Source organism: Podarcis muralis, chromosome 7 (assembly GCF_964188315.1).
Source record: "Podarcis muralis chromosome 7, rPodMur119.hap1.1, whole genome shotgun sequence".
Taxonomy (NCBI): domain Eukaryota; kingdom Metazoa; phylum Chordata; class Lepidosauria; order Squamata; family Lacertidae; genus Podarcis; species Podarcis muralis.
This window is the reverse complement of record NC_135661.1, coordinates 83,588,799-83,604,846: the sequence shown is the minus strand read 5'-3', so window position 1 is coordinate 83,604,846 and position 16,048 is coordinate 83,588,799. Positions and strand designations below refer to the sequence as shown.

At 43.2% G+C, this 16,048-nt stretch overlaps 1 protein-coding gene across 1 annotated transcript; it reads right to left on the bottom strand.

Annotated features, from left to right (window-relative positions):
- Window positions 1-5,947: 5,947 nt before the first annotated feature.
- Window positions 5,948-7,570, bottom strand: LOC114602103 (NTPase KAP family P-loop domain-containing protein 1-like). The gene has a single exon (XM_028739925.2). It carries the CDS (start codon window positions 7,568-7,570, stop codon window positions 5,948-5,950), a length of 1,623 nt encoding a protein of 540 aa, XP_028595758.2.
- Between the last annotated feature and the right edge of the window lie 8,478 nt (window positions 7,571-16,048).

Below are 16,048 nucleotides of genomic sequence, written 5' to 3'. Positions count from 1 at the left end.
ATCTAATTACCGGCTTTGATGATGTAGACATCTGTTCTCCTCTTTACAACTGCTTTCTGCCTAAAGGAGATGTGTATCATTTAAGGCAGGGATGAGGTGCCTGTGGCCCTGTTGCTGGATGACAGCTCCCATCATCCTTGACCATTCATTGTGCTGCCTGTGGACTCTTGGGGGTTGGGAGTCTTACAGCATCTGGGGGGGCCACAACTTCCCCAAACCTGGCTTAATACATAAGACAGATCTGGATAGCAGCAAGGCTTAACGTTTTCAAATATGGGAGTCAGCCATTGCTGCTTTTATGCCAGGTATAAGCTGCTACCTGATCTAATCTGCAATCTCCATCTTCAAATTGAGTCTATATCCAGACCTCAAGAGTTCAGCATCCAGCCTAGTTCTTTCTGGGGGTGGGGGAGGGTGGGTCTGATCCCTTCCAACCCTGCTTGTGTACCATCAAACCTGATGAAGAGTTTTGCAGAACTCAAAACCTTGCACATCATTTTACAACATTTTTGACGGTCCCAATTAAGTTATTGCCCAGTGGCCTATTTTTTTTGTGGGTGGGAAGGTTATTAAAGTTTAAAGTCTATTGTTTGGTTTTGGTTGTGATTCAGAAAGCACAGATCACTGGCACTCTGCGAGTTATTGCTGACTTGCTCCCGACAACCACTCTGACAAGTATCAATAAAAATTATGTAATAAAGCCATTGAACCAAGCTCCAAGAGAATTAAAAAAAAAAATTGTTTACCGCTGCATCTCCCCAGCACTGGCCTACATAGTGCAAGATGGTTCTTGAGTAGTCCTGTGGGGGCAGTGCAAGAGGGGTAACACCCCAGCTGGACCACTGGGAGATGATGGGCAGCTCTGCCTTCCCCACTTTTTTTGCTGTAATCCACCCTGGAAATACTTGCACTGAAGGACGGCATATAAAGTATAGGAACAAACAACTCCTTCCTATAAAATTCTAATTCTAGTTAGGTCACTGTGGCTGTTCCCTCTGCCTTTCATCCCACCTCAGTCCCACATTTGCTGGCACTTGGGTGGTCAGTTGCTCACCCAGCTGCGTACTCCTCACTCCCTTCATCACAGGTCTTGTTGGTCTCCAGGAACAGGAGCTAGATGAAGCAGCTGTGGCTCAGGCAAGCTATTACGCATTTTTCTTGACTCATCCTGGCGAATAACCCTGTAAGGCAGTCTGATAATTATCTACTTATTTCATAACAACAGTAGCGTTTCAGTGTTCAAAGCACTTCATTTATTGCCTTGGTTCTTCCTTAGAAACACCCCTGTGAAACTGACCAATAACTGTGTTTCTACTATTATTTATTGAATACACAGTTCTGTGATATATACAGTCTCTTTGCTAAGGTTGCTACCATCTGATATGAGGCAAATATGGTGGGGTGGGTACTGATTTGAAATAAACTCTTTGTTTGTGGGGTTGGGGCACTATTTTGAATGATGTAAAGTTTTAAAGGAAATTTCTTTTTCTTTAATTTCTTAAGGAAATTTCCTTTAATTTCTTAAGGAAATCAGCCCTGAATGCTCACTGGAAGGACAGGTCCTGAATCTGAGGCTCCAAGACTTTGGCCACCTCATGAGAAGAGAAGACTCCCTGGAAAAGACCCCGATGTTGAGAAAGATGGAGGGCACAAGGAGAAGGGCATGACAGAGGATGAGACGGTTGGACAGTGTTCTCGAAGCTACCAACATGAGCTTGACCAAACTGCGGGAGGCAGTGGAAGACAGGAGTGCCTGGTGTGCTCTGGTCCATGGGGTCACGAAGAGTTGGACACGACTGAACAACAACAAAAGTTTTAAATGCTATAAAAAGGGAGAAAACAGGTGTGCTTGTACTTACAAGAAACCCACCATAAAGAGGCCCGCCAATTGTTTGCTTAAACATCAAGGGCACAGTATGCAATTCACCTCTTCAGGTTCATCCAAATCACATGGGGCTCCAGCAGATGATGGCAGTTGCCTCATCTTTGTTAAAGAATTATTGCAGGGTCACCTGTGCTTCAATTTACAACCCTAATTCAGGTCAACAGCCATTTGACAGCCTTTAAGCCTTTATAAGCCAGGATGGGCAAGGATCAAGGAGACAGGTGGTTGGTTTCACTCGTCCAAGCAGCCTGTCTACATCCTCGGACGTAACAGATTGGAATTGACCCCACGCAACTTGACTAGACAGGACTCTAGCACTCTCCCGCCCCGGCCCTGCTCCCACAGTGGAGTCTACCTCTTCCCAATTCTGAGCGACTTTATCTGCAAAAAACTTTGCAAAATCAATGCAGGAGGTCATGTGGTTCCACTAAATTGCGAACCACCTGAAAGAGCCTCCTGCTGCTGTTTTCTGCAGATGCAATAGAGGCGATGAAGAAAGTCTTTTTTGCCGTCACTACCACTACTTGGTAGGCTCGACATTGAGCTTTAACCCGTGTACGGTCAGCTTCAGAATGCGTTATCCGCCACCAGCGCTCTAGCCTTCTCAGCAATTGTTTCATTGCCCTTAGATCTGTGGAAAACCACGGGGCTATCTGGGCTCCATGCAATCAGAGAGGGCGCTTTGGAGCCAAACAGTCAATGTTGTTGTTTAGTCATTTGGTCGTGTCCAACTCTTCGTGACCCCATTGACCAGAGCACGCCCGGCACTCCTGTCTTTCACTGCCTCCTGCAGTTTGGTCAAACTCATGCTAGTAGCTTCGAGAACACTCCCCATTCCAGTGGGCCACCAGGGAATCAGCTGAAAGGCCATCAACATGGGATAAAACATCCCCTACCACTCTCTGGAAACCATTTGGATCCATTAAGTGGCGGGGGCGGACCATCCAAATCGGTCCCACCTCCCTGCAGAGGGGAAGGGTCATGGAGAAGTCCAGTTGCACCAGGAAGTGATCTGACCATGGCACTTCTTTAGTTTCACTTTTACTTAGTGTCAGATCGCCAACATCCATAGAGGTGAACACCGGGTCCAAGGCATGTCCGCGGCTATGGGTTGGGCCAGACTTACTCAGGGACAGCCCCATGGAGGCCATGCTTTCCACGAAGTCCCGAGCAGTCCCTTGTAAGGTCGTGTCGGCATGGATGTTAAAATCCCCTAGGACAACCAAGCTAGGTGTCTCCAGGAGGACATCCACCACGACCTAACGCAGCTCGGGCAGGGAATCCTTGGTGCAGTGGGGAGGTCGGTACACCAAAAGGAATCCTATACTGCCCCTATTTCCCAGCTTCCAGAACATGCACTCAGAGAACTGGGTCTTCCCAATATGACACCTGGTGCAAACTAATGACTTCCTAAAAATCACTGCAACCCCCCCTTCCCGCCCACAAGGCCTGGGTTGCTGTGCGTAAGAGAAACCTGGTGGACAAGCAGCGGCTTTACCTTTTACTGGGCTTAAACATTTTGAGGAACATGCTTTATAGTGGACACCTGGCGCCACCTACAGCATGGAGAGCATAATCACACATTTTCCTCTCCTAGGCATGCTGTTCACACAAGAATCTATTTTATACTGATTTCCTCCAGTCTGGTGTCTAGGGTGGAAATAGCAGAGAGAGGTCCAAGGAGGCATCTGACCACGCCATGCTTAAAGTACTGCTGTGGAGAGATGATTCACACCCCACATAGACTCTGTTAACTAAATGAGTTCATTGTGAAAGAAAATATATACAGAGGCTTTATTTAAACTTTACATAGGGGACAACATGCACCTGCATTTTAAGCATCTTATTGGCCAGCTTTTATTAGCATCATGGCTTGTAATAGCTGGATACTGAAATGTATTTGAAATATACCGTATTTTTCTGTGTATAAGACGCCCCCATGTATAAGATGCCCCCTGCTTTTGGAGACCCCAAATTTAGAAAATGGGCATATGCACTATCCGTGTATAAGATGCCCCCAGATTTTTGACCTTCTTTTAAAGTAAAAAAACCACTAGTCTTATACACGGAAAAGTACGGTATATAGGTTATGACATTTATTTAAAAGATTGGCAATTGGTGCTGATAGAAAAATTAACTACTAAACTAAAAATATCAAGGGGAATGAAACAAAAAAACACATGTTGGTTGGATTGGCATATCTTTATTAAGTATAGCGCAAAATAGAATGTGGGACATCCTTCACATTCTTTCTTTTTTCTTTTTTCGGTTTCCTGTAGTTTTTTTTCCCTTCACACATTAGTGTTATAGGTTCCGCATTCCAAATGGCAATAAATTTCAGGGACGGTGCTTTTCTGAGTTCAGCTCCAACAGGAAGGATACATCACTGGAGACTGGTGGCAGTTGGTAATATTTGGATATATTTACAAAAATACAAGTTGGGCATAGGTGAAAGCAAACAGCATAATATTCCAGCCCACAGCAAATCAACTGCCTCACATCAAATCAAGTATTCCCAAGATATATTTCCCCTGCTTTCGCTCACTCTGGTTTCCATCCTTAAACATATAGCCCTGAATATATTTGAATGGATTATAGAATTATAGGTTTACTTGAGAAGAAGTTTGGTTCATACCTCACCATTTCCCATCAGTCTGATATAAAGTAACATCTTGAGCCAGGATTCTGTTTTACCCAGTTCTTAGTATATTTAACATGTTTTTAGCTGTTATCGATGTTTTAAATATTTTTATTTTTATAGTTTTGCAGCTTTGTTGTTTGTCACCCTAGGGCCTTTGGGAGGAATGGTGGGATAGAAATTTAATGAATAATTGGAATAAATAGAAACATAAATATCAGCCAACCTTTGCAAGGAGGAACCAAGACAATAAAGAAATGCTTTGAACTCTGAAATACTATTGTTATTATTAAATAATGATACATAAAGATACATTTTTATTGACACAAGAGGTTTTTTTAATGTAAGCTACACTGAGGATTGCCTGAAAAGTGTTAATAAAAACCTTAAATAAATCAATGAAAGATAAAAATACAGAATAATAGCAACAATATAATCTCAAGAAACAGATAGCAGCATAATAATAAAAGATAAAATAAGTTAAATATTAAAGTAGACCAGATCTTTCCAAACTGTGTGTTGTGACACATCAGTGCGTTGGCCGCCGTGTGTAGGTGTGTCGTGTGAATGCTCCCCATGTTTGTCCCGGGGCTGGAAAGGGGTTAGTTTAACCTCTGGTTTGCTAGTAAAACTGAATTACTGTGTTGCGAAATGATGCATGTCTAAAAAGCGTGTTCCCAACCTGAAAAGTTTGGAAATCTCTGAAGTAGACTCCTGGAGGTCAGGAGTCCAAAAGCATCTAGAAGGCGACAGGTTTAAAGCCTAATGCTTTCAGAAGTAGGTATCTACCTCTGCTGCTTCCCCCAAAATCCTAGTTATAACCTAATACCTGACCTAGTCAGAGTCTCCATCTTCACCCTGAATCTATATGCAGACCTCCAGGCTTCAACATCCAGCCTGTTTTGGGGTGGGTTTTCCTCCCTTCCAATCCTGCTTTGAGTCTATTTTGTAAGATACAGAGCAAAAGGTGCTTTGGGGAGGAAATGCTAGGAGAGCAGACATCGCGTCCTAACTGGCAAACCAGGATTGTTCCAAAGTTGTTAAATGTTTCTACCAAATGGCAAACTAGTATTAGTTGAGGTTATGTTTGCGGTTCATGGATATTGGTGGTTTTGAGGTAATTTATTGTTTTGTTCCTGTACTCTTTTAAGTACAGGAAGCCCACAACTTACGCACATTTAATTTGTGTATATTCAGCTTTACGGTGTGGCAAAAAATAAGTGAATTAAAAAGCGGGTGGAAAGGGGGCAGAGTTCTGGGGAAAAAATGGCTTTGGTAATCCCACAATATGCAATGTTGGCTTTATTTGTGAACTGTGGTAACCCCCCTAGTAATTGTGGATTTACAGTAATTATAAGAGGCAAAAATAATCAAATCACTTAGCTCAGCCTACTACCATCTAGATACAACTTCCACCGGTCTGTCTAGTACAGCTTAGTACAGCAGCAGTCCTGGCTGCTAAGCATATGTGTTTTCAAACTGTTGGGATTTTGATTTCTTGTTGTGACACTCAATGGATGGTGACTTGTTTCTTCCTCTGCTGTTATGCTGTTCAGGCCCCGTAGCAACTCAAATGGCCTTTTCAAAGAGAAATCCAAACTGACCAGGAAATTTGCCAGATATCTCGCCCACTTTGCTGTGATCTGGGACCTGGTGGCCAAGAAGTTTCTGAAAAGATCAGGATCGCCATCCAGTTCCAGAAGTCTTTTTATGTCCTTCTTAATCTTAGCCAGTGCTGGCTCATTGTCATTGTAAATCTCCAGTAATGTTTTGCCATCTCCCTCTTCCTCCCTCCATAGTCGGCTTCCTTCTTTTCTATCTGCTTCCACTTTCTGGTTTTCCTCAAGCTTTCTTTGCTGTCTGGCATCTTCCTCACATTGCAAAATCCAGCTCAGCCGGCAAGGCCAGCAGTTGGAAAGAACAACCCAGTCTATCAGTTCTTCAATGCTGATTCTTTCCTCATATTTCCAGGGAGCCTCTGATTCCACCTTGGTGATCGACAAGATGGTCAGGACTGTGTTCACCACCCTCTTCAGTTGCGCAGAATTCCCTGGGATGTATTCATTATTCATCAAGTGCTTACAGATAATTAACTTGTCACTACAGCTGGGGTCTTCTAAACCTACCACCGTGATCTTGATGTTGCTTTCTTCGCAAGAGCATGCATGATAATCCACCTTCAGAATCTCATTGACCAGCCTTAATTTGTCCTTGGGAGTCATCTGCGGCAGGGAGAAGGGCAAGGACACAATTCGGTCTAAGTACAAGTAACCATTTGTGTGTTTCTTTTCTCTTTGAATACATTCCACAAGGATGCTTGGATCAGCAGCCAAGATGGAGATAAATGGGGAATCCTTGTCAGAAAGAAGTATGTTTATGGCATCCAGAACATCCACCACTTTGTCCTGAGTGCACTTGTCCAAATTGATGATCTTCAGGACTACCCGGATCTCTCGCTTCTCTATCCATCCCAGGAACTGGAGGAAATTCGCTATGGTTCCCACTAATTCTTTCACAAAGTGCATGAAGCCCAGCTTGGCACTGAGGGTATTTCTGTCAATTTCTATCTGAAGCTTCTTTTTCAGTGTGAAGTAGAACTTGGTCATTACGTGTATGAAAGGAGCGATAAACAGAATAGCCCCTACTAAAGCAGTGGATCCAAAGAGCGACTTTAAATTACCTTCCTTTATCAACATGCTAACTGCTAGTAAAAGAAGAACCAAACCTGTTATAACAGGAATGAAGAGCTTCCCCCATCCTTTAAAAACCCATTTCTTTCTCTTTGTTTTTCTCACAGATTGCCCATCAAGGATCATAAAAGTTGTAAAAAGTGCTTTGTTCTTCCCTTCGATTCCGTCAAGCAGCGCTGTAAGAATGCCAGCCCAGATGTGGTCACATCCTACATACTCCCAGGCATCGAAATTGATGAAGATGTACCGCGTCCCTTTGAGTTCTTCAGAACCGGAAGCAGGGTAACAAAAAATCATACGCCAAATGAGTGAAAGCAGGGAATACTTTCCACCACTTTTCTCCCTCTCTGTGGGCATGTGGCCTGTAAAAGAAAGTGGGAAGCACAACATTTGTACCAGTCTGTACTCATCATCACAGGTGGGATGAGTCTGCTGCAGTCCACAGTCATTTTCTGGTCATCACTTAGGAACATAGGAAACTGCCTTATACTGAATCAGACCATTGGTCTATATAGTAGTAGTAGTAATAAGTAATAAATAGTAATAATAGTAATAGTAATAATAATAATAATAATAATAATAATAATAATAATAATAATAATTTATTTGTACCCCGCCCATCTGGCTGGGTTTCCCCAGCCACTCTGGGCGGCTTCCAACAAAGATTAAAAATACATTAAAATGTCACACACTAAAAACTTCCCTGAAGAGGGCTGCCTTCAGATGTCTTCTAAATGTCAGGTAGTTGTTTATCTCTTTGACATCTGATGGGAGGGCGTTCCACAGGGCGGGTGCCACTACCATGAAGGCCCTCTGCCTGGTTCCCTGTAACTTGGCTTCTCGCAGTGAGGGAACTGCTAGAAGGCCCTTGGTGCTGGACCTCAGTGTCCAGGCAGAATGATGGGGGTGGAGACGCTCCTTCAGGTATACTGGGCCGAGGCCATTTAGGGCTTTAAAGCTCAACACCAACACTTTGAATTGTGCTCGGAAACGTACTGGGAGCCAATGTAGGTCTTTCAAGACGGGTGTTATGTGGTCTCGGTGGCCGCCCCCAGTTACCAGTCTAGCTGCCGCATTCTGAATATATAGCTCCATATCTACCTGCACTGACAGTCATTAGCTCCCCAGTGGTTTTCTGGCAGGGAATATTCCCAGCCCTAACTGGAGATGCTGGGGATTGAACCTTAATAACAGAAATCTACCGGCTCACAAGCTGGTTTGGAACAGGAGACCACTTCCTCTTTCATCTGTTCTTTTATTTGGTCTGTTTCTAGACTATGTGCTTTAGCAGGGCATCACAAAACTCCGGATACCAGTTTGGTGTGGGTATGGAGACACAGCAATGTAAAAGAATGTGGAGTTAGTAGTTAGTTTGTTGGACTGGGACCTGTGAGAAGAAAGTGCAATTCATAGGTCAGCCATGAAGCTCACTGCCTCTCAGCCCAACCCATCTCACAGGTTTGTTGGGATACAAGGCGAACTCTGTGGAGGAAAAATAGAGTACACACATTATTTTAAACAAATTACTGGAAGTATGACTTAAAAATAATAATTGTGTGTTGAGTACTTAATCTGGTGTTCTCCTGGCCCTTAGCCACTGAGCTTCTCTGATGCAGGATTTCTTTGCAAGAAAGATCCCATGCCTTGCCAATTAGCTCCACACCCCTTACCTTCTGCATCCCTCTCTGGGATATTTAAATACAGCTTTGATTATTCTTTTCCGAGTCAATGGTACTTACTTTCAATTTCATCTAGGAGCCTTCTTTTGCTTCTCCCCCATGGTGCGTAGAATCCCATTGTCACTGGTGGGTCGATATTTTGCAGAGACTTTGCCAGGGCTTTGCAGTAAACAGCTTCATGGGTTTCAACTGTACAATTATAACCCATTTCACAGGGGAAAAAGAAAGCAGAAAAAATTATTATCTTAAAAACCACATGGTTAGTAGTTGCAGCAACAAAGGGAGTTTAAGTAGGCACATCCTATGGCAACCATAAAAAGGTAAAGGGACCCCTGACCATTAGGTCCAGTCGTGACCGACTCTGGGGTTGCGGCACTCATCTTGCTTTACTGGTCGAGGGAGCCGGAGTACAGCTTCCGGGTCATGTGGCCAGCATGACTAAGTCGTTTCTGGCGAACCAGAGCAGCTCACGGAAACGCCATTTACCTTCCCGCCGGAGCAGTACCTATTTATCTACTTGCACTTTGACGTGCTTTGGAACTGCTAGGTTGGCAGGAGCAGGGACTGAGCAACAGGAGCTCACCCCGTCGCGGGGATTCGAACCGCTGACCTTCTGATCAGCAAGTCCTAGGCTCTGTGGTTTAACCCACAGCGCCATCCGCGTCCCATGGCAACCATAGCCATGAAATAAAGAGGAGTTCAAGGCAGGCTTGGGTGACAAGGGCTTTGTCCTTTAGCAACTTTAAATTGTGGCACCCACATGAACGACCAGGATCTGAAAAGGATGCTGCAGCAGCACAGGGTCAAACAATGTGGGCAGGAGGCAATCCCACCTCATACAACGCCTGCCCATCCAGTGCACTGAAGCGCAGTGACTGAGACTGAACTGGATTCAGTGAGCAGTTTTGTACACCCTCTGACTGACCCAAAGGACCAAGCTGTAGACCAGTGGTGTCCAAACTTTTTTCAAAGAGGGCCAGATTTGATGAAGTGAAGGGCCGTGGGGGCTGACCAAAGGGCCAACCCAAGTTGTTGAGCTTTTCTTAGGATTGAAAAATTGGGTTGGAGTTGTTGAGGTTTTTAAATAAGGAAATAAACTGACCGGCGGGCCAGATTAGGCCCCCGAAACGGACTTTGGACATGTCTGCTGTAGACACCAATAAACACTGTGAGATGCATGTCAGGTGGAACTATAACCAATGTGGGCCCTTAAATGGCCTAACATAGGGCTGGAAAGCTCCAAATGTCAAGTCCGCCATATATCCTCTCTACCGAAACCCAAATTGCTAGCAGTAGATTCAGTGCAAAAAAGAAACTTTACCAAACCAGGACACATTCATCCCCAGCCACATGAAGCCATGATTTGTAATAGCCCCTAAGTGCTATTTAATGAGGAACGGCCCATTATGGTGACCAAACAGTGGACAGGCAGAAGGCTGACTTAATGACACATTTACCCCTGAAAGCACCTGGGCTGCGACAGTAAACCATGACATTTCTGCTATCAATGGAAGAGAAGCAAACTCAACAAAGGTGATCAAAGAGGGCACCATTGACCACTTTTGCACAGACAGCATAAAGATTTGAAGATGCCAAGAGGGGAACGGAATGGGCAGATATGGCCCCCTGCTCAGTTCCACCCATTCTGCACCAAAATGCAGTAGGACGATTTGTAGGCAATGGCACTCCGGGACCCATTCCTGGAGTGATCAGAAAGGGCCATCGCTGCCAGAGCCCTCTGGGTCTGGCAGCTGAGAGGGAAAACTGATGTAATAATAATGGCACACCTGGATGGTCCCTCATCAGTGCTTGGTGCTCTGGATCACTCATCTTTGTGGCTGGCAAACTTCAGTAGCTGTCAAAAAAATACATAGCGTGAGTGTCTTTGGGCACTGATTTGCTTGGAAGGCTACTTTGAAGATAGTGTGGAAAGTGGTGGGCTGTACACAGTCAATTCCTGACAGTAAGAGCAGAACTTCCTGACAGTGAGAGCTATTCGACAGTGGAATTTGCTGCCAAGGAGTGTGGTGGAGTCTCCTTCTTTGGAGGTCTTTAAGCAGAGGCTTGACAACCATATGTCAGGAGTGCTCTGATGGTGTTTCCTGCTTGGCAGGGGGTTGGACTCGATGGCCCTTGTGGTCTATTCCAACTCTATGATTCTATGATTCTAATTCACGCTGGGCTGCTGACAAGTCCCACCATCCCTACACATCTCCCCGGTCATCTGCAGGCTCAGTTAAAGGGTGCTGGTTAAAGCCTGGATACTTGAATAACTATCTCTCCAGCATTTATGTGCATGAGTGTCTGAGGGTGGTTGGAGGATAGGTAAAGGGACCCCTGACCATTAGGTCCAGTCGTGGCCGACTCTGGGGTTGCGGCGCTCATCTCGCTTTATTGGCCGAGGGAACTGGCATACAGCTTCTGGGTCACATGGCCAGCATGATTAAGCTGCTTCTGGCGAACCAGAGCAGTGCAGGGAAACGCCGTTTACCTTCCCGCCAGAGCGGTACCTACTATTTATCTACTTGCACTTTGACGTGCTTTCGAACTGCTAGGTTGGCAGGAGAGCTCACCCCGTCACGGGGATTCAAACTGCCGACCTTCGGATCGGCAAGTCCTAGGCTCCACAGCACCACCCGCGTCCAAGGTTGGAGGATAGATGGCAGTTAATGGATTGAGGTTGAATCCTGACAAGTACTGTTTTGGGGGGATATGGGGCGGGTGGGTGTGGGGGACTCCCTGGTCCTGAATGAGGTAACTATGCCCCTGGGAGTCATTTTGGACTCACAGCTGTAAATGGAGGCACAGGTCAACTCTGGGTCCAGGGCAGCTGTCTACTAGCTCCATCTGGTACACCGGCTGAGAGCCTACCTGCCTGCAGACTGTCTCACTAGAGAGGTGAGTTATCTCCCGCTTGGACTACTGCAATGGGCTCTTTGTGGGGCTACCTTTGAAGATGACTCGGAAATAACAACTAATTCAGAATGCAGCAGCTAGACTGGTGACTGGGAATGGTCATGCTGGATAGAAGCCCTAGGGTATACTCTGAAGATACAGGAGACCACCACCTTGCTAAAGCTGAGCTGGACAATATAGGACTTCTCAGTGCACATGCTTAGGATGTGCTGCATTTCCTAAAGATGTGGAAGGTGAATGAACCTAAGATTTACAGATGGTATCTTATTGAAAGAGAATTATATGAAAATGATGTATAGATGGTATATAACACCAGAGAAAGTGATCAAAATGTATAAAAAGGGATCAAAAACCTGTTGGAAATGTAAAGAAAAAGATGGGACATTCTATCATATGTGGTGGGAATGCAAAAAGATTAGAAATTATTGGAAAATGATATATAATGAATTGAAAAAAATGTTTAAAAAGACTTTTGTTAAGAAACCAGAAGCATTCCTTCTAGGAATTTTAGACCAAGATGTAAAAAAAGAAAACTGGAAATTATTTATGTATGCAACAACAGCGGCAAGAATTTTATTAGCACAAACTTGGAAGACAGAAGAAATACCAAGGAAAGAACAATGGCAAGGGAAACTTATGGAATATGCAGAACTGGCAAAACTAACAGAAAAAATTACATGAAAAGGACAACAAAGACTTTAAAAGAGAATGAGAACCATTTATAACATACATGAAAAGGCAACATAAAGAAATGGACTCATTGGCAGGGTTTGAGTAAACAATCACAACTGTATACAACAAAAAATAAGTATATGTATTGAGAAAATTTTGGGGAAACAATACGCAGGGTGAACAATATGGAAATAAAACAAAACGGGAGTATGAGGGAAGTCCAGGGGAGGAGGGTTGAAATATGAAAAATTGTGAAAGCTATATTGTTAGAAAAAGTATACATGGAAAAATCAAATAAAATTATTTATCTCAGGATGTACTCTGTTTTCTGATCCTGAACATCTACCTGGGTGCATAAATCATACCCAGATAAGAAAGTCCATCCCTGCCTCCCTTCTTTTTACTCATTAAAAACACTTACCTGGTAAAAATCCAATGTGAGTGTGGACTGAACTTGCCTGGATTCTTCAGCTGAAATACATGCCACAGAATTAGTAGAGCAGCAGTAACCCCAGACACCGACTCTTGGCTCAGAATCTTGCAGAATATATATTGAATGGGATGTGGCTAATCATGACACAATATGAGCCATGTCTTTGCATCACAATCATGGGAAGTAAGTTTACGTGAACCCAATTTGCTTGGTAATAAGTTAACAGAAAGTAAACCACTATCACGTCATAAGTCAATAATTTAATTGTCCTCACCATAGGTCTTAACAAAAGTCAGCATCGTACATTGATGAAAAAAATTACTTAGAATAGCTCAAGAACATTAGTTACATCCTGGTAAGATGTATCTTTCCTTCAACCAAGTGAATTAAGCTACTTTTTCTTTTTAAAATCAAATTAAGGTACTTTTTCAATAATTACCCTGTTAGTTGCGGCAAGCAAAAGTTTGTTGTTTATTTCTCCAATGGTAGACCAATGAGAAATTGACTCAGGTTCTTAGATTTTGGTTACTTGAAAACAGAACAGAAAATAAGGGTTATGTTCAACCTCTTCAGCCCTACAAATACAGCATCTCTGAGCAGATGAAACCTTCCTCAATTGATGGTTGTAATGTGCTGTTTATGGGGCTACCTTTTGAAGAAGACTGTTTGGAAACTGCCGTCGGTACAGAATACAGCAGCTAGATTGCTGCTAACTGACACCGTGCATTGAGAAACTGTTGATGATATTCCAAAAGACAAAACTAAATTTTTCTTATACGCGACATCTGCAGCAAGAATCCTGGTGGTAAGTATTGGAAAGGGAATCAGTTACCCACTAGGGGAGAATGGTTATGTAAGCTTTCAGAGTATTTAGAATTAGCCAAATTGACAGATATAATAAGACAAAAACCAAAAAGTGAAGTGAAAATGGAATGGGAGTGTTTAAATGAATACCTTAAAAGTCAAAGTTCGAGGACAGAAATCTGGCTGAGTCTGGAATAACCTTGTGAAGTGAAACGATAAGGGATTTATATCTAGATGCTAGGATAGAGATGATCAGAAAGACAGGAAGACAGGAAGACACAATGAGAGATAAAGGAGGTGTTGTGGGATTGGTGGAAGTCAATGTTTGTTTTTCCTTTTAGTGTTTATATTATTAACTTGTAAGATATGGATTTGGTTTTTTTGTATGTTGGTTTTTGTGTTTTGTGTATTGTTATTTTTCGATATTTTTTGTGTTGTTGTTGTGTGGGAAATACTAATAAAATTTAAATTATAAAAAAGAGAGAGAGAAACTGTTGCCCCCATGTTTAAGAACTTCATTGCCTTCTGTCCTGTTCCCAAGTACAATTCAGAGCTGCTGTTTACCTTTAAGGCTTTAAGGCTTGGGAAGTGAGAACCTGTAGAAATGTCTTCGCCCAAACCAAACTGTCCATGACTTTCGTGAAGGCCTTCCTTCAGGTGTCCTCGCCAACTGAGGGAAGGGGTTGACCACAACGAAGAAGGACTTATCTGTTGTTGGTGGTGCCACCACCCCAGTTACTTAACCCTTTTTCCTGGAAAGCTCACCCATAGTGGCATCAAGAAGAGCTTTTAATATACAATATACCTAAATGTTTGGACTCCTTTTGGTATCTGGTTTACGCTGCTGCTATTATTATTACATTAACTTTTTTTGTTAATGATGGACCTGTAACTGAACAAGAATTTCACTCTTCATTAGGAGATTCTCCATTCACTTGGATTCACTTGAAACAGGTGCACGATTTTCTTGCTCCTACCAAAAGGAACAAGGAATTCTCATGAAATCTTACAGCTAAAAAGCTGGCACTTACCTAAACAGTTCTGCATTGCTTCTAAGGAAAAGACATATTTTGTTGACTTCATTGTATGAATGATGTGAGTGAGTCAAATATCCCTCGAAAGACTTGGTGCAAGAATCAAACTCTAAAGCAGAGAGAGAGGGGGGGGGGGAAGGAATATGAATCACCCAGCAGAATTGCTTAGAGTGGTAAACCATCTGCGCCAGACCCGTGTGGTATCATTGACAATGGACCAGTCAATATCCTGCTGTGACTCACTTTTAAGGACAAAATCACCCGAACCCATGCTGAACCTGATGCTGCAATAGTTTCAGGTTTATTGAAAGTCTCTGGAGCATCTACTGGGCATTGTTGGGCGTGATATAAATAGAAAGGAATGTAAGCTTTTTTATAGGCAATAACAGCAGCAAGAATATTATTGGCTCAAAAATGGAAGCAAGAAGAATTACCGACGATTGAAGAATGGAGGATGAGGTTAATGGACTATGCAGAACTAGATAAATTAACAGGAAGGGTTCGAAACTGGCGGGACCAGAAATTCACAGAAGTAAATTTACGGACTATTTGAAAAGTATTTGTGAAGATCAGAGGACGTTTGTAGGTTTGCAAGAAGTTTTGTGAGGAGTATTATTGGAATTATTGCAAAAATGTATAAGAGGAAGGATGATTTGTTAAAAGATTTAAAGGCAATATAAAGTTAAGAAATGCATAAGAAGTGGTTAAAACGGTGGATCATCAGAGGTGCTGATGGAAGTCTAAAAAGATTGTATATATGATCAGTTTTGTGGTTTACTTTTATACTTTATATGTTAAAATTATATATATATATATATATATAAAAACTGACACCAGATCCAGAGGCACACAGAACGCCATCACCAATCAACCACACCAGACCCAAACCCAGACCCTCTCCACAGATAAATTACAGACACCATCCAGTAGCCAAACCATGATGGCACCTCCGGATGCTGCACCCCCCTGCAATCCCTACACAGATCTGGCTGGCACAGGCCACAAAACCACAGCTCGCCCCTATACACGAAGCCAAGCCAGAGCACAACTACAGCCATCTTCTCAGAAAAACTCTTCACAAAATTCAAGAGGTCAAGACACAAAGGCTTTAGCAACTAATCCACACCTAATGACCCACCTAAGTGGTACTCAGGATATCACTCAAGAAATCACTCAAGATATCCCTCAAGCAACTAAGGAACAAAAGAAGAAAAGGCACACTAGCCTGGGAACTTCCTCTCGGCCCAGAACATTGGAGGCTATACACCACACCCCTCAACAGTATTTATAGGAACTC